The sequence below is a fragment of the Takifugu rubripes genome, chromosome 15 (assembly GCF_901000725.2).
Source record: "Takifugu rubripes chromosome 15, fTakRub1.2, whole genome shotgun sequence".
In the NCBI taxonomy this organism is placed as follows: Eukaryota; Metazoa; Chordata; class Actinopteri; order Tetraodontiformes; family Tetraodontidae; genus Takifugu; species Takifugu rubripes.
In genome coordinates this window covers 1,260,735-1,283,492 of record NC_042299.1, presented here as the reverse complement: position 1 = coordinate 1,283,492, position 22,758 = coordinate 1,260,735, and the positions used below count along the sequence as shown (strand labels likewise).

General features: G+C 50.9%; 1 protein-coding gene, 1 long non-coding RNA gene and 2 pseudogenes across 2 annotated transcripts; 2 read left to right on the top strand and 2 right to left on the bottom strand.

Moving 5' to 3' along the window:
• Nucleotides 1-5,200: 5,200 nt before the first annotated feature.
• LOC115252719 (protein spinster homolog 3-like) lies at nt 5,201-8,463 on the bottom strand (annotated as a pseudogene).
• A 9-nt stretch (nt 8,464-8,472) lies between these two features.
• LOC115252703 (uncharacterized) lies at nt 8,473-9,334 on the bottom strand. The gene is made up of 3 exons (XR_003891024.1): nt 9,261-9,334; nt 8,969-9,067; nt 8,473-8,638 (listed from the first exon to the last, which is right to left on the bottom strand). It is a non-coding gene; the product is annotated as an uncharacterized lncRNA (long non-coding RNA).
• Nucleotides 9,335-9,520: 186 nt separating this feature from the next.
• On the top strand, nt 9,521-12,665 carry LOC115252688 (ubiquitin-conjugating enzyme E2 G1-like). The gene is made up of 5 exons (XM_029848584.1): nt 9,521-9,733; nt 10,780-10,882; nt 10,972-11,069; nt 11,913-12,091; nt 12,573-12,665. The coding sequence occupies exons 1-5, from the start codon at nt 9,688-9,690 to the stop codon at nt 12,648-12,650; spliced, it is 504 nt and encodes a 167-aa protein (XP_029704444.1). The 5' UTR covers nt 9,521-9,687; the 3' UTR covers nt 12,651-12,665.
• Nucleotides 12,666-15,549: 2,884 nt separating this feature from the next.
• LOC115252690 (rabankyrin-5-like) lies at nt 15,550-22,708 on the top strand (annotated as a pseudogene).
• The last annotated feature ends 50 nt before the right edge of the window (nt 22,709-22,758 follow it).

Sequence of the window (22,758 nt, the reverse complement as noted above, 5' to 3'; positions counted from 1 at the left end):
CTACGTCACTCCTGCTCTCGGCCTTCCTGCTGGCTGCAGCGTAAACACAGGAGGGGGACGTTCATCCGCTCGGCTACCAGAAGATCGAGACAATCGGCTGCTTCCATCCGCCCGTCGTGGCTCCTGAGAACCCCCTCTGCTGCGGAGAAGCAGCGAGTCGATGGATGGAGAAGATCGCTGAGGGTGACACGAAATATTGGTGGGTCGAATTTACAGGAGAAACCGAGCCTCCTCGCCCCAGGAGGGGGGGGGTTTGTGGACCAGTGTGTCCTTTCAAAGCCTTGGGCTGGAACGCTGGATGCAAACAGGAAGGACAGAAACAATCGAGTGATGCGGGAATTGTTTTCCTAATGCTGCACTGGAATACGGGAGCGGGGGGGCAGGATCAGAGAAAGGGGCCACGTCAGCCTGTGGCCTGGTGTGGAAGCGTCCTGGGAAGGAGCCCCAGTAAACAGCCGTCCTGCTCCTGCTCCTGCACCTCCCCTCTTTATTTGGGGGGTGTTTTATATGCGGCTCATGTCTGTGGGATCCTGCGTGCTCCAGAATGGCCCAGTGAACCTGGATCTGTCTCCGGCAGGGCTCTGCTGCGAGGCCACTGCCCAGCCTTCCTTCCTGCCGCAGCTTGGGGCCAGGCTTCCAGTGCAGGATGGGAGATAACCCCGTAATCGCCGGGCCCAGCTTCTGCCTGACGATAAGGCCTGTTTCTGTGGCAGTCTGTCTGTGGCAGTCTGTCTGTGGCTGTCAGTGAAGTTTAAATGTCCCAGCGACACGTGCCACTCCTGCTCTTAACCTCTGTCAGCGTCCCTCCACACATGTCGAGGGGTTCTGACGAGCACAGGACGAGCCTTTCGTGTCTCAGTCCGCTACACTTCCAACCACTCGTCCCTTTCCTGTACGACAAACCGGTGGCCCAGTTTTCCCCCAGTTCATTAAAGAGCCACAGCGAATTGAATTCCCAGTTGTTAGCTTTGGGAAAAACAAGCATCAACACATTTATTGTTTGGGCCCTTTTCTATGGATTTAACGCGCATGTGTGTTCTAGTTTATTGTAGACAGGAAACTAAAAGGACAAGAGCGTTGGGACAGTGGGACATCCTGCGCTCTCTAATGGGACCACCCCACGTCTCTCACGCGTTTGTTTGTGGAGCCGTGACTGTGGAGGCCTCGCTCGGCCTTGAGGTGTGGCCATTCCGCCCTCCCCTGGTCTCTGTTGACCTCCTGACCTCTGGGCCTGGCACCAGCCCCTCCTCTGCTCCGCTGCAGCCTCGGGACACCGAGCGTCCTGCAGCGGAGCAGCTGAGGAGCGCAGCAAATCTGGGCCGATTTGGACATCATCCCAATATAGACTTCATGGGCGCAGACAAGACTAGTTAATTATTCATTTGACAAGTTACATTCTTGGATCTTTGAGGGCCGGCGAGCGCTCATTGTCTCCCTGCCTGACATGTTTGTTTCCTCCTTTTTCCTAAATGGGAGAAGCCTAATTGGAGGAATCGGAGCCGTTCCGTGGCTGCCGGGAGGCCAGATCTGGGCAACGCTCATATTTATAGGTTGCTGGGCTCTCCATAATTGCCTGTCTGCCTGAATCAGCTCTCTCCAGGCCAGCGGCCGGCAAAACCTCTGAAGCCGGAACGCTAAATACACGGAGCAGAATGTGCATGTGGCCTTCCAGGACTCCCCACACATGGCTGCATTCCCACTCTGCCCACATTTGTATTCCCTGATCCACTCACGGACATTTGCATAGGTCAGGGGTGGTTAGGGTGGTTAGGGTTGGTTAGGGCTAGGGTTGGTTAGAGTTAGGGTTGGTTAGTGGTTAGGGTTGGTTAGGGTTAGGTTTGGTTAGGAGTTAGGGTTGGTTAGGGTCAGGGTTGGTTAGGGTGGTTAGGGTTGGTTAGGGTTAGGGTTGGTTAGTGGTTAGGGTTGGTTAGGGTTAGGTTTGGTTAGGAGTTAGGGTTGGTTAGGGTCAGGGTTGGTTAGGGTGGTTAGGGTTGGTTAGGGCTAGGGTTGGTTAGAGTTAGGGTTGTTAGGGTTGGTTAGGGTTGTTAGGAGTTAGGGTTGGTTAGGGTTGTTAGGGTTGGTTAGGGGTTACGGTTGGTTAGGGTTGTTAGGGTTGGTTATGGTTCTCAGGGTTGATTAGGGCTAGGGTTGGTTAGGGTTAGGGTTGGTTAGAGTTAGGTTTGGGGTTGGTTAGGGTTGGTTAAGGTTAGTGTTGGTTCAATCTGAAGCAGTATTCAGATTTTCACATGTTTAGACACTAGGGTTGTTAGGGTTACGGTTGGTTAGGGTGGTTAGGGTTGGTTAGGGTTGTTAGGGTTGGTTAGTGCTAGGGTTGGTTAGTGGTTAGGGTTGTTGGGGTTGGTTAGGAGTTAGGGTTGGTTAGGGTTGTTAGGGTTGGTTAGGGGTTAATGTTGGTTAGGGTTGTTAGGGTTGGTTATGGTTCTCAGGGTTGATTAGTGCTAGGGTTGGTTAGAGTTAGGGTTGTTAGGGTTGGTTAGGAGTTAGGGTTGGTTAGGGTTGTTAGGAGTTAGGGTTGGTTAGGGTTGTTAGGGTTGGTTAGGGGTTAATGTTGGTTAGGGTTGTTAGGGTTGGTTATGGTTCTCAGGGTCGATTAGGGCTAGGGTTGGTTAGGGTTAGGTTTGGGGTTGGTTAGGGTTGGTTAAGGTTAGAGTTGGTTCAATCTGAAGCAGCATTCAGATTTTCACATGTTTCGACACTAGGGTTGTTAGGGTTACGGTTGGTTAGGGTTGTTAGGGTTGATTAGGGCTAGGGTTAGCACTAACCCTGTTTACCACTGAGGGGCTAGCCCTCTCATCTTGTGTGACTTCATGCATTTTTGTGCCCTCAGATGTTACACGTGTGCACTTCCTGTCACCTCCTCTCTGACCCCCCCTTCAGCTGTTCATTGGTCACTTTTGTTCTTTCACACACACTGGACACACAAACCAGCGTCCAGGGGACCAACGCTCCTCTGCTTCTATGAAAAATATCAAATAAGTGTGAAGAGCTATGATGCAACTGTCCTAAGCAGAGATGATCAGTGGGTGGAGGGGGGCTCTTCCTCTCCATGATGTCATGCCCCAGCAGCAGTTTACTGATGATAAGCGGAAAGTACAACTTCCACCAGATGCACAAATGTGGTTTGACTCGTCTTATCATGGCGCTGCGGCTGATCGCTGGAAGGGCTGAATACCAAACAAAAAAGATAAGTTATCTTCTGAGCTCCTGCTAATATTTGTGACGTAAATGAGCCGTTTCCAGCTCTCAGTGAGTTCATGGTAGCATCCTGATTGACTCCTGACCAGTCCAGGGTTCCAGTCATCCACGTCTGTGTGACTGTTTCACGCTCCCCAAATAAACACTGACTGTATCCACTCGCTGCCTTCAGCTCCCTCATTGATCGGACAATTATTAGCCATTGTGACAGTTTCCTGTACAGCCAGGGCTGGACAGGGGAAACCAAGAGGTATGCCGATAAAGTGCTCCAAGCGCTGCTCACAATGCCCATTGTGTTTTAATTGCAGGTCGAAACTGTTACCTCCAGAATGTTTTCCACATACCTTTCAGCATGCCTGTGGCATTGTTTTGCCCGGTGCGTGTCAATTTACTCCTTTAACAAACTGATTAGTCACATAATGTCTGGAAAAAACAAGGCTGGGGCCAGAATGTTCAAAAACAAAAGGAAATCCCAGCGAATTCCACAAGAAGGTCGTTAACGCCTCAACAATGGTTTGGCATCTTTGAACCCCTGCGCTCATTTGTTAACGTCAAGGAAATATTTGGTGGCCGATGCCGCTGGAATGTTCGACCAAGTTCACATCTCCAGACAACAAACAAGATGATTGAACGGATCCCTCATGCAGCGTATGTTCCTTTTACGTTCTCTCGTCATGATGGAGGGAACATCTAATATTTGCCACCAGTAGGGCTGTGAGTGGAGTGATTACAGCTCAAAGCTGTGTCCTACGTTCTAAATGAGTAAATATTGAAGCTTATACCACAGCTAGGGGGCGTTCTTCGGCCCAACGCTAAGCAAAGGTTAACAAGAACTTTAATTTGAACCAAAGGCAATCTGAAGTTGTTTTTTCCAAATAAACAACAGCGGGATGAATGAGGGAGGGACAACGTGTCCTCAACGTGTCTGTTGTTGACACTAATGTTGGACTGTGGATCCACTGAAGCTGTGGGTGTTTCTGAGGAGGCCCCCGGAGCAGCTGGGTGGAGACCCCTGAAGATACTGGGTCCATAGAGTTGAGCCTTCCTCTCAGGACCGTCTCCAGGACCGCCCCTGAAGAGCTGATTGGACCTCGGGTGGGTTTAAATAAGTGGCCTTAACAGGCGGCTGGTGCAGCTCAGCTCCTGCATAACCTTGACCTTTGAACTCTGCTCCAGTCCAGACATGAAACCAGCAAGAGCCACTCTGACAGGCAGCAGAAGGGAGCTCCCAGAGGCAGAGCGGTGTTGTCTTTGTGTCCCGTTCCTTCCTTCTGAGCTAGGGGACGATGATGAATGTGGCCTTCCCTGACCTCAGCGGAGGTCACGGACCTGCACTCACAACGGAGAGTGTCTGAAGTTCACTTAAATAGAGTTGAGTGTCAGAGGTGGGCTGTGACACCATCACTCAGACAACAGTGAGAGGAGCCCGACGGGCCCCAGAACTCTGGGAATTATCAGGTGAAAGAACAGGTGAGACTCTCTGTTTCCTCATGTTTGATGCTACAATCAGGTTAAATCCAGGTGTTGATGCCAAACGTCTCAGCAACAACATGATCGACCTCCTTTACCTGCCTTTAGCCACATGCTGCAGGGGGTTTCCATCTGCCAGAGCTTCGGTGACAGCGCCCCCTGCCGACCACAGTAAAGGTTGCATCCATGCTGTGACCCTCAGGCCACGATTATTCTCTATTTACATTCACTCCCACTTGGCTCATGGTTTGTTGGCTAAAGAGCAGGAAGGCGATGTAGTGTAACGCACATGTCTGAAAGCTGACAACGTTTATTATTTATTCCACAATCTTAAACGTTTCTACATTTCTGTTAGGACCTAAAATCAACGTTGCGCCTGTTTGCCCCGGAAGGATGTGGAATTAGATACTTTTGACAGGGGATTTAAGTCAAATAATGCAGACGGTATATTTTTACAGAAGTGCAGCAGCAGCACCACCTAGCGGACAGACATCAACAACTACGTTACACACAATGGATTGTAGATCCTTTAATGCTGTGTCATCATTACAGTCACCATGACAACCAGTACAACCAGAACAACCAGAACAACCAGCACACTGACAATAATCCATCTTTTATGTCTTCTGGATGCTCTGGTCCACTGAAGGCTCCACTGTAGAATCCATCGGTGGTGAAGGATGCACAGCTGGTTCAACACACACACACACACACACACACACACACACACACACACACACACACACACACATGGTAAAGTGAAGAGGTGTGTAGTTAGTGATGATGCACATCAGAGCGGACACCATAACAACCATGATGGGTCCCATCTGTGTGCCAACAGGTGTCGTTAGCTTGGCTGGTGCCATTTAACTGGATTCCTAAAGCTGCGCAGCAAATCTACCTTCAAGGAACTGCAGCACGGCCTTGCGGTCGTCGTTAATGTAGAAGGCGGCGACGAGGTAAAACAGTCCACCGATGAAGCCAACAGCTGGACAGATGGTGATGCTGTACTGCAGACTGTGGAAGCTCCAGGCCGACGTCTCCGGGTTCGAGCTATAAATGGCGTCAGAGATCTGCCGATGCGGGTGTGGGGACAGCATTAATACCCTCGGACCCACGGAGAGGTCAAGCCCAAAGAACATCTCACCGCTCCGACGATGTAGGGACTCCCGCAGTCGCCCAGGAGGTGGATGAACATGACCTGGAGGGCTTCAGCTGTGGACCGCCTGTTCGGTATCACAATGTACTGGAGCCAGAAGTGACACCTTCTTACCACAACGTCCCTCAGCAATGGTTCATATTGGGGTTTAGGCAGGAGAACTCACCAGCAGGATGTCGGCCATGACGGCCCAGTTCATTGCAACCAGTGCTTGCCCTAAAAAAGCAAAGACCTGGAACAAAAAAAGGGCGTTGACGCCGATCAGTTGCTGTTATTCTGCTTTGCTTCATATGTATTTAGGCCTATTTCCTTGGAGCAACACATTGACATGTGAGGGACGGATGACTGAGTGAGCAAGCTGACCCCTGAGCAAGGCACCAAACCCCTAAATGCTGGTTACAGACTCTTCAGAGTTTACTCCCCAGGCTTGCTGTGCGCTAGCATCATCTTTATCTGGTGCAGCGTCCTCATATCAGTCATCAGTTCATCGCGGGCCTGACAGGAAGCAGCAGATTTGAGCTCGACAGACGTGTTCCTCTCACATAAGCTGTGGCGATGCTTGTCGATGCTGTAAATATGGAGGCGATGAGGCAGGGGACAGATGCCAGCAGGCCCACGGCACAGATGAGAGGATCCACGTGCGGCAGCCTGTCCCTAAATGAGCGTGATAAAAGAGTCCCAATAGAGCCGCCCAGAACCCCCGTCACTATGGTCACCACTCCGAACCCGTAACTGTACCCAGAGGAGAGGCGACTTAATAAAGGTTTGCATTTGTGAAGGAAGACGTGCAGATGAGCACCTGTCTGTGGACAGGCAGGACCCGTCCTGGCAGTGCAGCCCCTGAAAGACCCGAGCTCTGCTCAGGAAGGTGGGCATCCAGAACGCCAGGGCCCCCAGGTTGAAGGTCGAAGCTGTGATCCCCAGTGTGGACCACATGTAACTTTTTCTAGCGTCAGAGGGGCAGAAATATCACTGAAACGCTTCAAATATGGAACAAAATGAGGGAACTGGGAGAGATCACGTAAATGAGTGAAACAGTTCAACGACTAGGATGAGTTCTCCCTGTCCCACATTTTCAGGAGGTACTTGACGTCCTCCAGGTAAGAGCTCTGCTGCCGGACTCCCTCTCCCTGGGTTTCAGCAGCGCCTCGTGGGGGGTTGGGGCAGAAGAAGAACAACAAGGCGATGCCCACCAAACCAAAGATGGGATTAATCTGACGGTACAGGAACAGAAAGAGGCGTGACACCGCGTATTAGCTAAGATTAGCTAACGTGACGCTGAAGCTGCCCTTACCCTGAAAGCCCAGTGCCAGTCTCCTGTTTGAGAGGCAACTCCTGCTCCGATTATGAACCCGAGACCACTGAAAACACAAACAATGCTAAATAAAATCCTTTCTATGACTGTGTATTGATGCCAGCTGACCTAGCGACCTGTCGTCTGTATGTGCTAAAGGTCGGCTACGTTATCACCCTCCAGAGCCTTTAAACATATTCACATCTACAGTACGTGCTTCTGTTTCCTCCTGTAATAAAGTAGTAATAACTCTGTCCACCATGCTCTTACATACATTTCCTGAGGCTGAACTTTTCGCCGCTACCATGGTTGCGTCAGTTCTGCTTAGGAAATTTGCTCTTCTCTAGTATCACAGTGGATACGTGGCCACTTTATATTTAAGACATAAACACCAAAATGTGAGCCAGAACTGAACAGAAGCAGAATTTCCCGAGTTCTATTCATTCCAGGAAGGAAAATATGTGTTGATAAAAGAAATTGTCTGTATTATTTGACTTGAATGCGACATTATCGTGTGAATTTCATCATTCGGAGGACGTGTAACCTTCCCACGGGGATCAGGATGTAGAAGGCACAGATCATGATGCTCCTCCTGGCCCCAGTAAAGAGGTCTGCGATGAGGGTGGGAGCATGGTGTGTAACTGACTGGCTTCTCCTATCCCGACCAAGGCCCGCAGCAGCATCAGGGCCCAGAAATACTGACGAGCAGGATGACACAGCAATAAGCAGCTTAAGCCAAACAAGTCAGACGCATTTGCTAGCAGACTCCATATTTACTTTGGGATAGATATGTGTCTATATAAGTATTTATATACACTTTAGCCCTGCAGCGTCTAGAAGGTGGAATGTTCTCACTGCAGCACAGAAAAGTTGCTGCATGTTTTTTCTCTTACCGACTCTGTGATGAAAGAGCAGCAGAAGGATGTTAAGGTCCACATAATCAAACCCGCAATCATGATGTACTTCCTGTTGTAGCGGTCGCCGAGATAACCAAAGACAGGAGCCAAGAGTAAGAAACTGCAAATGAAGACTGCAAGCACGCATCATTAATAACCTCACGGCATCTCCGAGGAGGCATTTGCTGCCACATTTCAACAGATTTTAGAGCTAACGTGGCACCTGTCTGGAGCAGAGCAGCCGTGCCATCACTGAGATGAAAGTATGCTTGAATGTTGGGGAGGACGCCTGTTTGGGAATGAGCAGGTTAGATTGTACAGCACAAGCATTCATGCTGCATGTTGCACACACACACACACACACACAGAGACCCCAACATGTACCTGCTATTGTGTATCGTTCAATATTTGACCAAGTTGACGTAGCAGAGACAGCCATGGCCACGTATGCGCTGCGCGGGGATGCAGCCCATTGCTGCCCGGCCTCGGGCGTCAGTGCTGCGCGGCTGTTCTGCAAGGAGCCATAATGGGGACTCTCGAGGCTCATCTGAGCCGGAGACGCTGCCTCATCTGACATGGTGATCACGCTCTCTTCTCCTGAAACTGGAGCAGAGAAACGCTAAGAGTTTCATGGGAATTAGTTCATTTAGTTTGAGGCAACGTGCCACCACGAAGCAACAATTGTAACAACCGTAAGAGTGGACTGTTGCACAGACGAGGGTGAAACAGGAAAGGAGCGCATGAACAAACAGCTTGAGATGAAGATTCAGCTAAACAAAGGTCGACTGCAGACACCGACTGGTTAACTAAGAGCCACTGTATGAAACAACAGCAATAACTGCACAGCTTTATCTATCTACTATCTATCTATCGACTATCGATTTGACACAAATGATCAGTCCTTCAGTTTTCAACTTAAAATGTGCTCCCTACTTGTTGGGTCCTTGCGGTGTTTTCTGAGTTTACTCCATGTTTCCAGTCATGCTTGTTTGTGCTGTGAATGAGCTCAAACAAGGTTCAGCTCAATTGTGCCTGTAGAGATATTTAGTTAGTAATGGGCCACCTCCTCTAGCTCGGTCACATGTCTCCACACAGCCCTCTATGTCCCGGACCACAAGTTATGTATACGTACGAGGAAGACACTGACACTGTCTCCTTAAGAAAGAACAATACATGTACTCAAGTGCTTCAGTATAGTCACAGAATACTTTTCAATACTTCTTACTTTAGGTACTTTACTTGAGAACTTTCAGGTTTCTTGCTCTCCTCTTCCATTCATCTAAATTTTGAAAGAAAAAAGAGTAAAATACGGTCTTTTAATAAGTCAATAATCTTCAGCGTGACACGTATTGCATTTTCAAGAAACACGGTGACCCCTTATTGTTAGAGAAACGTATTGATCGGTGATAAACCGCTATGAATTTACCTTCCTCTAGGGGGCGGAAAAGCCGCGGTGGAATGGTTAAACGCTGCAGTTAAATACTAACGAAGAAGACGCAGCTACTGCGGAAGGAGGCGACGAAGAAGAATGATGAGGACGGTAAACGGAAAATAGCGGAGGCGAAGTGCAGAGTGGCGAACGTAAAATTCAATTATATCAAACATATCTTAAATATTACACTTGACCACCGCTGCGCTGCATTGGCTACGATATGACAGAGCCGCGGTCAGCGCTGTTACTCAGGAGACAGCTCACAGGTAATGAATGTTGTTTACCAATGTGGCCATCCAGCCCAGATTATGTGGGATTCGAACCTGGCGCAAATTGTTTTCTTGGCCATTAACGCTCCGTGACAGCGGTGCCGCATGGTTCTCTTCACTTGTCATTTTCTAAAAACAGACATTAATCACATAAGCGTCCAGAGATCCCCGGTGACCGGGTGCGTGTAGCACGAACCTGCCCGTTTAACTGATATGTTCGGTACCGTTGGACGGTTCGGGGACGTGTTTCGCTACTTCTCTCTGTATTCTCCTCATCTTTCTCAAGGCTAAGTATCAAACAGGAGACTAACAGTATATAAATGCAAAAAGGGACCCGGATCTTGTTGAATTAAGTCGTCCAGTTGTAAGGTAGTTTGGGTTAAACAGTCTAGGAATGATCACTAAACTATTTAAATGATCCCCACTGTGGACTGGGATCAGAATCCACAGACCAGTACTCCAAATCAAAGGGACCTGAGATCACATGCTGGTCAACTCCTGTCACTTGTGGTCCAGTCTTGCGTAAGGCCTCTACACACCTCCATATCTACAACATCTGGCTCTGTGACGGGTGAGGACCGAAGGATGCTTTCCCGGAGGGATCTCTTCCCAACCTGGGAGCGATCACCGGTCCTTCTCGGAGGTCTTTGGTTCGGTTCTGTCCTGGGAAAAGGGTCGGCCGCTAACAAGCATCCATCGGCTGTCGCACTTGGTTCGGTCTTGACCCAGGAGGAGCTCAGGGCCCAGCAGCATCATCCCAGGACCGAACTACACAGCTGTGAGCACGGACCCCCTCCTGAACGCCGGGCCTTCATGCCTCCTTCACCAGTCCGTTCCTTAGTTTGGCCACACCTGCACCGAAGTGGCAGCCTGGGAGTCGTCTTTCAGTGTTCCTTAGCTTCCTTCTTGCACCGGGAGATGATCTGATAGTGGTTCTGCACACGTGGAGCTCAGCTGGCACCTGTACACTTGCCTTTCGCATGTTCTAGGCCCGTTACTTGCTTTGACGTTAGCAGATGATCTCTGAATGGTTTTGTGTGTAGAACTGAACAAAAGCCCAGTGGATGGATTTTCAGCAGGCTTGATCAGGGATAACGATCTCTACAGATGGGAAGTGATGATCATCGGGCCTCCAGACACACTGTAGTAAGTCTTAACCAATACTTTCCCTGAGGATAAATGTTTTGGATGTGGGGTTTGGGATAAATCTGTATCTCTGATGGTTCTGTTCACAGCGAAGGTGGCGTGTTCAAAGCTCATCTGACGTTTCCCAAAGACTACCCCCTCAGGCCACCCAAAATGAAATTTATCACAGATATATGGCACCCTAATGGTACGTGCATGTGTTAAAAGGAAGCATGAGCGTGCACGGATGCAGAATGATGTTCTGCTGGGGTTCTAATGTGCTGTGGTTTCTGTCGCCAGCACGAGGATCAACGACGTGCAAAGGAAAGAACATCAAAATAAAAGTCATATAAAATAAGTGTCTTCGGGACACTGTGGTCCACCACATAACACTGCTAGATTAACTCTAATGTAACTGGAGCGTCCCAGTCGCTCCGATTCTCTCTTATTTTCTCCAGATGTCGTTTTAATAAACCCACAAAGTCTCACGTTCGTCACTGTTTCTTATGGCGAAGCCACTCAGGAGGGCAGCCCAAAGCCAGGATTTTAAGTAAAGTGATTAAAAGAGAGCTTGGAATGTCACATGAACACGAGCAGTCATCAAAAATGAAAAGCATGAGGTGCCCATAACTGGCTGCAGAGCTCAGACAGCTGCTAGCAAGACACATCTGGAGGAGGCCTGAAGTAAAGGCCTGCTTTTATTGTGGACCAGTGCACGTTGTGACACACATGAAAGGCTCTTCAGCAGCTCATGAACTCATTTTCCGCCAGCTGTAAGTCCTTATTTAGACAGATGTGTTCTTTAAAATCAGGCCCCATCACTTAATTCAGCCCAGCAGTGTGACTCTGATGAAGATGTAAAACCAGTCAAAGCTGGACACAAGAAATGGGCCCAGGCGTGTGACTCTGAGGGGTCTGAATACGCGTGTCCATGTGACCCTTCAGAGCTTGGCTTCACCATAAGAAGTGATGTGAGACCGCTCTTTTCTGGATGTGTTATTACCACTGCTGCCGTGTGACGCGCTCGTCTCCCGTTTGGTTTTTCCACCAGTTGACAAGAACGGAGATGTTTGTATTTCTATTCTGCACGAGCCCGGGGAGGACAAGTACGGCTACGAGAAGCCCGAGGAGCGCTGGCTCCCCATCCACACGGTAGAAACCATCATGATCAGCGTTATCTCCATGCTGGCAGACCCAAACAGTGACTCGCCTGCAAACGTGGACGCTGCAGTGAGTTCACTCGCTTCATCCAAGCTTAAAACACGCCAGAAAGGAGGATTTCCTCTTCTTGTTCTATTAATTGAGACCTTAACTGTAGTTCCATGTTGCACGAAGGCATCAGTGCAACTTTGTACAACGTAAATATTTGATGGATGAAACCCAAAGTTTGTCTAGCGATGCGCCTGCTGGTGTTTCTAAAAGTCACACAACTAGATGCAGTAAGAGAAGATGTTTCTGTGAAGTGACATATTTTAGGAGAAATAAGAATAGAATGTGCTGCCTTTAAGTGTGTGTGTGTGTGTGTGTGTGTGTGTGTGTGGGTGGACGGCTGGCTGGCTGACTGGTGAAATGGTCGCCTGTTTCAAACATTTCGATTAGGCTGGATGGAGCTGCTCAGACTGGTGCTGCTCCGTCCTCTGGACTCACGCAGCCCTGTCGGAGCAGCAGTCTGAGCTGGAACTGATTTAGTTCCCTGATTTCCTCTCTGCAGAAAGAGTGGAGGGAGGACAGAGATGGAGAATTCAAAGGGAAAGTTGCTCGCTGTGTACGGAAAAGCCAAGACGACTGATGCAGAGCAGAGGTCTGGCTTCGTATTTTCAGGGTGAGAGCTTTGCAAGTGGTTTCTAAATGCCTCACTAAGGCCCGAAACGTGTGTTTAGAGCCTGTTTCTTTAACCCTTTTCCTTATCATTTGTCCTGCCCGACAGGTCTTTGATTGAAAATCCTCTCGGCACAGTTTTCCTGCACTCTTACTCCCCCTCCTCCTCCTCCTCCTCCTCGTCAGGCTCCTCTTTATTTGAAAGGAACAGACTGGCTCCTGTAGGCTGCATTACATCATTACAGTGACCACCACGGCTTACAGAAAATCACCAAGCAAGTGCCAACAGAAAATGAGATTTTCTAAACTCTATGAACTGCTTCAAACATTCAGGAAGTTATTTGTAAAGACCTGTTACATAGCACAGACGAAACTGGATAATATATATGCGCTCCGTGTCCGTACCTGTTTACATTTGTGTCTGTTTTGCATCTCCATCGTGTGTTACTCCTCTTCTGATTGTTCAAACCAGTTTTAACTTCAACACACACATGTTGTTTGTGGATCCCTTCCCCCTCCACACCTTCAATCACACCGCTTCGATTTCCTTTCCTCCTTTCAAGTCCAAAGTTCCATTCTGCTCGGTGAAAAAGGCAACATTTTAAAATTTTTGAGCATGTTAAAGTTTTTTTTTTTGTTTGTTGTTGCTTTTCAAAAGTGCCTCCTTAAATAAGCCCCCCCCCATCATCCTGCATTGAACAGTTACAGATGGGAGGAATTTGGTTCTCCAGCCTTGTGGTATGGACTTGCTTTTATTAGCCAGTATGCAGGACAGATTAGAATTGGTAATGGTAGAAAATTAACATCCTCTAGTATTAAAAATAGAATAACTTTTTTTATATCCAGATGATTTAGTTTTTTCCATATTCAGTGTTTTTAGTGCATATTTCCTCGTCCACGCTCTCCCGGTTAGACACTGCTATGCATGCTTTATTTATGTTTGGGGTTTATTTTGCTGGATGTTCTGGGAATGTCTCTGTCTCCTAATACAGTGTGTCAATTGCTCTTTCCTCTCATCCACCATCCATGAATTATGTTCAAACATTTGCAGATTTGACTAATGTACAAAGAATAGACTGGTGTATATTTTTTCATGTTATGTCACCTGTAGTGAGTTCTTCTAAATAAGACTTTTTTCAATATTTTTCTTGTGGAATTCTTTCACCAGTATTTCAAATGCAACAGTAATAACTTTTTTTTTTGATTATTCAGAATTTCATTTTCAAATGCCAGCATCTAAATACACAAATGAACAGTAATTCAATTGCATGAGAAGAGCTGAGATAAAGTTCTGCTGCAGATTGAGATGATTAACAATCAAAAAGGGCTCGGTTGGAATTCAGGGAAGAGCGAGTGGAGGAAGATAACTTGAGTTTGAGAAAGATTTCCCTGAAATTGGGCAACATAGCAAAAAGGATCCAAAGCTCCGACTCACTAACTTTTACAAGTTACTCTTAGAGTATTTACATGATGTAAATAGTGAATATAATAAAGAAATGCAGTGAATCCTGTATATTTTGTGCGTTTACACTGGCAGGAGCCTCATAACCACCCTGACCATCATTTAAAGATAATGCTTTTCAAGTTCTTTCACATATTTGAACATAAAGTATACTAAATTACATTTTTGGACGGGGTGAACTCGTGACGAGAAAAAAGTCGTTGTGTGTTTCGCATGTAACGGTGCGTTTTGCGGCAGTCCGTGAACGCAGCACGGCGGTCTCGCCGGAGCGCCATCTATCGCGAGAACAGCTGTCAGACGCGGCGCTAACAGGGAGCAACATGGCGGAAGGTACGGGCTGCGTTTTTTCTCTTGTGGAACACCCGTTTTTACTGTAGATCGAATTACCTGCTGACTCGACACTAGTGTGTCCCGGGGCTTTATTTAACGGCGTATTCGCGAAGCAAAACCATTGAGTGAGATTTTGTAAAAAGGCGATGCGACATTTGTCTTGACACAATCGACTTGTCCCTGCCGCTAGCTGGCGGTGGTCTTGCTATCTCCGCTATCTCTGTCCACGATTTAGCGAAAACGGACTGAATTAAACGTTTGACAGCAGCGAATGTAGACACATTCTGTGTCTGATGCAGTGAGGCTAAAGCAAGATTCACTGTATCAGTATCTTTCCACCCAGAACCGGTGCGACTGCAGCTCCAACACGTCTAATTTGGCTAATTTGTGTGGTGATTGGTGCAGTGAGACGGTCCAGGACAGGTGTGCAGGGACACCTGGCGGGGCCAGCAGTGCCGAGGCCACCACCTGTGTTGGGCTTGAACAGAAGGGAAGGGCGGCTGCTTCTTAGCAGAAGCTCCTTAGCTGAGGTCTGTCTGTGGGCTCAGATGTTCCTTCAGCTGACCAGAAAGACCAACGCTGTCAAAAATGATCGAAAACTGACAACACAGTAGGCTTTCTTGTTTATGGTGCATTGCTTTCCACGGTCAAGGGTTGGATTGATAGGATAAATGATATAAAAGTGCGTGTACTGAGATGCATCAAGAAGGTGGAGGTGGAGACGGGCCCTGGCTGGAGGTGGAGAGGGGCCCCTGGCAGCCCGGGCTGGAGGTGGCCCCCACCGCAGCAAGCCTTCCCAGGTGGGGCCGGTCAGCTGGTCTCCCCCACATGACCGTTGGCTGTGCCAATAACGTTTACGAGGAGGACAAAGTAACGTGCCTGCTCAGCATTCCCTAACCGCTCTAAAACTTTACTGGTTTAGAGGAAGGAAATGGGCCCCGGCGAGTCTTGTGTCACAACAGTGAAGGAGATGTGCAGAAAGTGTGTTTCTCTCTAAAGATCGCCGTCTAAAGACGCACATTTGCATCGGGATGAGCAGAAATGCTCTCCTAAAACAGTCAATCCAGTCTGTTTGCTTGGCGTCGTCTCTAAATAGGGATGGGTTTTGTACTGAACAGTTCTTTTCATTGTGTGTCGCGTGTGACCCCACTTTTATCTGCTCGACCTTGGTGTGGGACAGAGGAGGTGGCCAAGCTGCAGAAGCATCTGGCCCTGCTCCGGCAGGGAGTACGTGAAGAATGCAAGCAGAAGCTGGCGGACACAGAGCGGCGCTGCGCCATTGCTGGCGGCCCAGAACCCCGGCCAGACCTCGCCCACCTCCGTAGCAGCCAGCACCTTCATCAGCCGCCTCCTGGACATTGTGGCAGACCTTTACCTGCAGGAGCAGTACAGGTGAGGACCGGTCACGGAGGCCTTGCGCTTCAACGTGCCGAGTCTGTGTGTTTTGCTGGGGCTTTCTTCTCACGATCCGTGCTGATTTTTACAGTGATCTGGCCGTGAAGGTGCTGCAGGAAAGACGCTGCGGGGGCCCATAAGTTTGTGTTGGCTGCTCGCAGTGACGTCTGGAGTCTGGCTAACCTGGCCTCCCACCACAGAACTGGACCTCTCAGGTGAGCCGGGACACCTTCACTGGACCCGAACAATGAAAACTCAAACATTTAGATGTTGTTAATATCATTTGCTCACCGCTTATCTCTTCTGAACTGCCTCCTAGACTGCAAAACCTGAGGTTGCCATGGCAATGTTGCGTTGGGTATATACCGATGAGCTGGAGCTCACCGAGGACGACGCCCTTTCTTATTGACCTGATGAAGCTGGCCAACCGCTTCCACCTCCAGGTGCTCCGGGAGAGGTCAGTTCCTCCAGCCACGTGCTGCCGTCGGTCACCGGGCGACGCCTCCTAACCGCTGTAACGTGCCACAGGTGTGAGAAAGGTGTGATGTCCCTCAGTGAACGTCAGGAACTGCATTCGCTTCTACCAAACGGCGGAGGAGCTGAACGCCGGCACCCTGATGAACTACTGCGGGGAGATCATTGCCAGCCACTGGGTGAGGGCCTCCTCCACCACCACCACCCACCGCCCGCCTGCTGCGCTTTCTCTGGTTATTCCGCTCACTCCTGCAGATCAGATTTAGAGTTTAATCCAGGTTTCTCATACATTTGCAAAGGCCAAAGGTTCCCACATTTTTGAAGCGATTTTTATGACTTTAGTGTAGAAAATACCTGACAATCAGCAAGTTCAGATCTGTACTTTTACCTTAAGGCAAAGTTCACCAGCCAGTCTTCTGGGGTCTGAGGCTTCTTCCTGCATGAGGAAGGACGCCCTTCTCTCCACCCTTGATTTGCTACTTTGATGACTGTTTCATGCTCTTGTACCAGGATGACCTGAGGAAAGAAGACTTCAGCTCCATGAGCGCGCAGCTTTTGTACAAGATGATCAAATCCAAACAGAGTATCCTCTTCACAAAGCCATTAAAGTGGAGCGGGAAGATGTCGTCTTTCTCTACCTGATTGAGATGGACTCGCAGGTCAGCCCTGCCAGTAAGCCTGGCGTCCTTCATCATTTACCTTGTGCACCATTGAATAGACGGATAAATATACGTCTGTAACACCCAATCTACGTTTTAGCTCCCTGCCAAGCTGAATGAGCTGGACAACAATGGTGACCTGGCATTAGACCTCGCACTGTCACGCAATTAGAGAGCATTGCTACCACGCTGGTTAATAACAAGGCTGATGTGGATATGGTGGACCAGAGTGGGTGGAGCCTCCTGCATAAGGCCATCCAAAGAGGTGAGTAGGGCTTTAATTGGCGTCGATTCCAGCGGGATGATTGTCTCTCAAGAGCTGCTGTCGTCCTTTTCTCTTCTCCTAGGGGATGAATTTGCATCCGTCTTCCTCATCGGCCACTCTGCTCAGGTGAACGCCGCCACCGTGGGAGCAGTAGAAACCCCTCTCCACCTGGTCTGCTCATTCAGCCCCAAGAAAACACTCCGCAGAGGTGATGGGTGGAATGGCTCGGATAGCGGAGGCGCTGCTCAAGACCGGAGCCAACGCTAACATGCAGAACAGCAAGGGCAGTAGGCTGGCAGGCCACGGTCTCCGTGCTCTGGCCACCACCGCGGCTAACGCTGATGTTGTCACGTATAGAACTCCGCTGCACGAAGCCGTGGCCTCTGGGAACGAGCCTGTCTTCAACCAGCTGCTGCAGTGCAAACAGTAGGCCCGGTTCTGCCCGTGATGGACTCTGTAAGGTGTCCCGGTCTCCCAGTAACGCTGGAAATGTCTCCCCGTTGATAGAACTCGACCTGGAGCTGAAGGACCACGAGGGCAGCACGGCTCTGTGGCTGGCCCTGCAGTACATCACCCCTGGCCTCGGACGCATCGGTTCAACCCGTTCGAGGACGACGCTCCGGTGGTGAACGGCACCTCCTTTAAGGAGAACAGCTTTGCAGCGCAGCTCATCCAGCGGGGGAGCACGCAGACGCTCCGGATTCTGCCACAGGTGCCGGCGTTGTTCCATTCGCTGCAGTTCTTTACTTCTCTGTAATGCTCATCGGCGTGCTGTCGGGCCCCTGCAGGGTACTGGTCTCATGCAGAGAGCAGCTCTGGCCGGCAGCGAGGCCGCCGCCCTCTTCCTGGCTACTCACGGAGCAAAGGTCAACCACGTCAACAAATGGGTATGTTTGAACATGCACGGATCACGAGCAGTATTGATCTGGAGAGTTGGTCCGGACCTTACTGGGACCGCAGATGCCCATGAATCTGGTTTCTGAGGTGGTCCTGATGGAGTATTGCCCGTGTTCAGGGGGAGAGCCCTCTTCACACTGCCTGTCGCTGTGGCCTGGCGGGCCTGACAGCGGAGCTGCTTCAGCAGGGGGCCAATCCGAACCTGCAGACGCAGAAGCCCCTCCCGAGGACGCCAGTGGCTGTTGCCATGCAGTCCCCCCTCCACATGGCCATTGCTCACAACCACCCAGACGTGGTCTCTGTCATCCTGGAGCAGAAAGGTCAGGCCTCTCTCCATGTTCCATGTACGCATTGTGCAGCTTTGTGAACTACAGCTCCTCACCGTTTCCCCCGGGACGTGGTTGCAGCCAACGCTCTCCATGCCACCAACAACTTCCAGATCATTCCAGACTTCAGTCTGAAAGATTCCCTGGACCAGACGGTGCTGGGCTTGGCCCTCTGGACAGGTAAGCCACTCCGCCCCCTCAGGAAGACCCTGCAGGTGCGTGTTGCGTCACAAACCCGTGTGTTTTGTCTGCTAGGTATGCACACCATAGCGGCTCAGCTGCTGGGCTCAGGGGCATCTATTAATGACACCATGTCCAGTGGCCAAACTCTGCTCCACATGGCGATCCAAAGACAAGACAGCAAGAGCGCCCTCTTCCTTCTAGAGCACCAGGCAGACATTAACATCAGGTACATTTCTATATTAGCCTGATTGCTTTCATGCTTCTGTATAATGTGGATGTCTTTGTCTTTCAGCACCAGGAGGGTGAAACGGCGCTGCAGCTGGCCATCAGTCACCAGTTACCGCTGGTGGTTGATGCCATTTGCACGAGAGGAGCTGATATGTCTGTGGTGAATGACAGCGGGGACCCTCCTTTGTGGCTGGCGCTGGCCAGTAACCTGGAAAGATATCGCATCCACCCTGGTGAGCAAAGCATCCGCGGCCGTGCCGGTTCGGCTGAAGCTGCGGCTCTAACCTCCGCCACGGGTCTGCTCACCACAGGTCCGCCACGGCTGTGATGTCACGTTGCTGGAGCACGGGGCCCTCGGGCTGCCAGCAGACCCTCCTGCACAGGGCCATCGACGAGAATAACGAGGTCTCTGCTTGTTTCCTCATCCGCAGGTCAGCTTGTGTCCGATAGCAAATTGTGCTCTTCTCACCAGGGTGGTGAGGCTATGTTGCTAGTGTGTGTGGTGTCGCGTGTGTGTGTAGTGGCTGTGACCTCAACAGCTGCAGACGCCCAGGCCCCAACGGAGAAGGAGACGAGGAAGCCCGAGATGGACAAACGCCTCTCCACCTGGCGAGCAGCTGGGGGTTGGAGGAGGTGGTGCAGTGCCTTCTAGAATTCGCTGCCAACGTGAACGCACAGGTCAGACCTGTTTCGTGCTCCGTTAAACTGTGGAGCTGTGGGGGAGGTTCTATTTGGAAGGCCACAGAAGCTGTGGAGCCGGTGCTGCCTCCGGAGCACCGTCCGCCTGCCACTGGAGCTGTGGCTCACGTGCGCGACGCGTGCGAGCTGGAGTCGGACCCACGGGTTTCTTTCTTTCTTAGCGTTCTCTCCTTGTCTCGTGCCAGGATGCTGAAGGCAGAGCGCCCATCCACGTTGCCATCAGCAACCAGCACAGCGTCATCATCCAGCTCCTCATTTCCCACCCGGACATCCGTCTCAACGTCCGCGACCGCCAGGGAATGACCCCCTTCGCCTGCGCCATGACGCACAAGAACAACAAGGCGGCCGAGGCCATCATCAAGAGGGAGCCTGGCGCCGCTGAACAGGTTCTGCTCAAGGGCTCCGTCCTCTCGGATCAAGAGCTTCCGTCGGCCCTGAACTCAAACTCTGTTTGCGCACAGGTGGACAACAAGGGCCGCATTTCCTCCACGTGGCCGTTGCAGAATTCGGACATCGAGAGCGTGCTGTTCCTCATCAGCGTCCAGGCCAACGTCAACTCCAGGGTTCAGGACGCAGCCAAGCTCAGCCCGCTCCACCTGGCCGTTCAAGCCGGATCCGAAATCATCGTCCGCAACCTGGTACCGGCCTCGCCTCTCCCCGTTTTTCCTGGCGTCTCTGTTGGAACTGAAGTGTTGTGTTTGGCCCGCAGCTGCTGGCCGGAGCCAGAATCAACGAGCTGACCAAACATCGGCAGACCGCGCTGCATCTGGCCGCCCAGCAGGACCTGGCCACCATCTGCTCCGTGCTGCTGGAGAACGGGGTCGACTTTGCCGCCGAGGACGAGAACGGGAACAACGGTAAGGGGGGGACGCCGCCCGCGGGGGCCCCGGGGACGCCGCCTCACCCTTGTCTCTCCTCTTGTCTCAGCTCTGCATCTGGCCGTGATGCAGGGGCGCCTCAACAACGTCCGAGCCCTCCTCACCGAGTCCAACATCGACGCCGAGGCCTTCAACCTCAGGTAGACGCCCGTCCTCTCCGTCGTCTAGACCCCGCCGGCGTCCAGCGGGACAGGTGCGGCACCGCCCGCGGTACCAGAACAGTCGTCTTCATGTTGCTCCCGTGTCCTGTGTGTCCAGGGGCCACTCGCCGATGCACGTGCTCGGCCACTACGGGAAGGAGAACGCTGCTGCCATTTTCGAGCTGTTCCTGGAGTGCATGCCCGAGTATCCTCTGGACAAGCCCGATAACGAAGGCAACACGGGTGCCCGTCCTCTATTACCCTCGTTGTTACTGGTGTTATTACCATTGCTGCTGGTGTTGACTCTGAGCCCCGCTCTCTTCTCCAGTCCTGCTCCTGGCCTACATGAAAGGGAACGCCAACCTGTGCCGCGCCATCGTGAGGGCGGGGGGCTCGGCTGGGCGTCACTAATAATCAGGGCATCAATATTTTCAACTACCAAGTGGCAACAAAACAGTTGCTCTTTCGCCTTTTAGGTAATTTCCCCGTATTGTTGTTGTTATTATTGTTGTTGTTGGGGGGGGTGAGATCGTCGGGGTCTGCTCCGTCCTCTCGCCTCAGCTTTTCCCAGGATCCTGGGGTGATCTGAGCAGCAGATCCCACTCCCGGAGCGCCGGGAGGCCTGGTGTGACCTTTGCCCGGTGGACCCCTGAAGCTGTAACATTGTGGTGTCTTCTCCTCCACTCAGACATGTTGTCCAAAGAGCCCCCGTGGTGCGATGGCTCCAACTGCTACGAATGTACTGCCAAGTTTGGCGTTACGACCAGGAAGCATCACTGGTGCGTAGCTGTGTTCTGTTCAGGCCCCCCCCCCCCCCCACTAATAACTCTTGTCTTTACCCGCAGCCGCCACTGTGGGCGCCTGCTGTGCCACAAGTGCTCTATCAAGGAGATCCCCATCATCAAGTTTGACCTGAACAAGCCGGTGAGGGTGTGCGACATCTGTTTTGATGTGCTGACTCTGGGCGGGGTGTCGTAATGTGGCCGCCTGGGGAGCCCCCCCCCCACCCTGTGACATCAGACAGGCCCACCAGGCGGATGGACACGATCCCCAGAGATCCCTGAACCGTAATGGATCACCGCATTTATACTATTGTAGTCCATGAACTCTCACCAAGGTTCTAGCAGAGCGTTTCAAGTAGAAGCTCCCATTTCCTTCTGTTGTTATCAGGTATCTTCTAGCTGCAGGTGTCCGTGGGCGTGGACCTGCACGTTAACGTTACGCTTCATTTGACGGGACTTTCAGAAGCTTTTGGGGGTGGGGTGGGGGGGGCTGAGCTGACCAGACCAGAATGAGTGAGTGTCGATCAAGAGAAAAGCCGTCATGCTGTCATCTTTGACTCTTCTGGAGACCAGAGGAGCGTGAAGGGAATGAATCAAGTTTTAGAGGAGCCCTTGATCTCTTTACTGCCGCAGTTGGAATTCCTCATCATGGAAGTTGTCGAGAATATGGTCCATATCTTCACAGGTGCCACCGATGTGTCATTTGTAACGTTGCATCTTGGGAAACCTAATCGAGCCTTTGTGTTTGGGCTGGAAAGGGATTTCAAGCTTCTCCCACGCGTTCTCCTCAGTTACCCACACCTCCAGAATGCCCGCACCTCCTTTCATTTGTAGCCTTTTCTAAATGCTATTTGGCCGCCAACGAACAATAATTCCATTCCGTCTGTAGTTGTGAGCGTCACCTCCCCCCACAACGTTGCCTGGGGCCAGGGCTGCTCACGTGTAACCTTTCGAGTTCATTTGCACTTTAGTGACATCGGGAGGCATTTGGGGATGACCGAGGAGGCGCTGGAGTCGCGGGGCCCGCGGCCCGGCCCCCCCCCCGGGTCCCGGCCCTCCCCGCCAGTATTGTTGAAGTGTACAGATAAATGTGATATTTTTGACCACTACAACTGTTTTGTACTTTAATGCAGTTTGTGCGTGTCACCGTGACAAACCTAAACCTTGCCTCGCTAATCTTTTATGCACATTGTTTAATCTTTTATGCACAATTCTCTGGATCTGTATACTCAGATATCTAGCCCGTCCTCCCAGCGTATCCTTTTTAATGAAAGGGAGGACACCTTTACATAAAGGCCATCCAAAACCAAACGGCTCCACTTTGTTTTGTCGGCGTCGACTCAAGTGTGTAACACTGATGG

Coding starts and splice junctions, on each gene's coding strand:
- LOC115252688 (XM_029848584.1), top strand. CDS start 9,688: ATGACAGAGCCGCGGTCAGCGCTGTTACTCAGGAGACAGCTCACAG. Junction 9,734..10,779: donor ACTCAGGAGACAGCTCACAG/GTAATGAATGTT, acceptor TTTTGTGTGTAG/AACTGAACAAAAGCCCAGTG. Junction 12,092..12,572: donor CTGCAAACGTGGACGCTGCA/GTGAGTTCACTC, acceptor TCCTCTCTGCAG/AAAGAGTGGAGGGAGGACAG.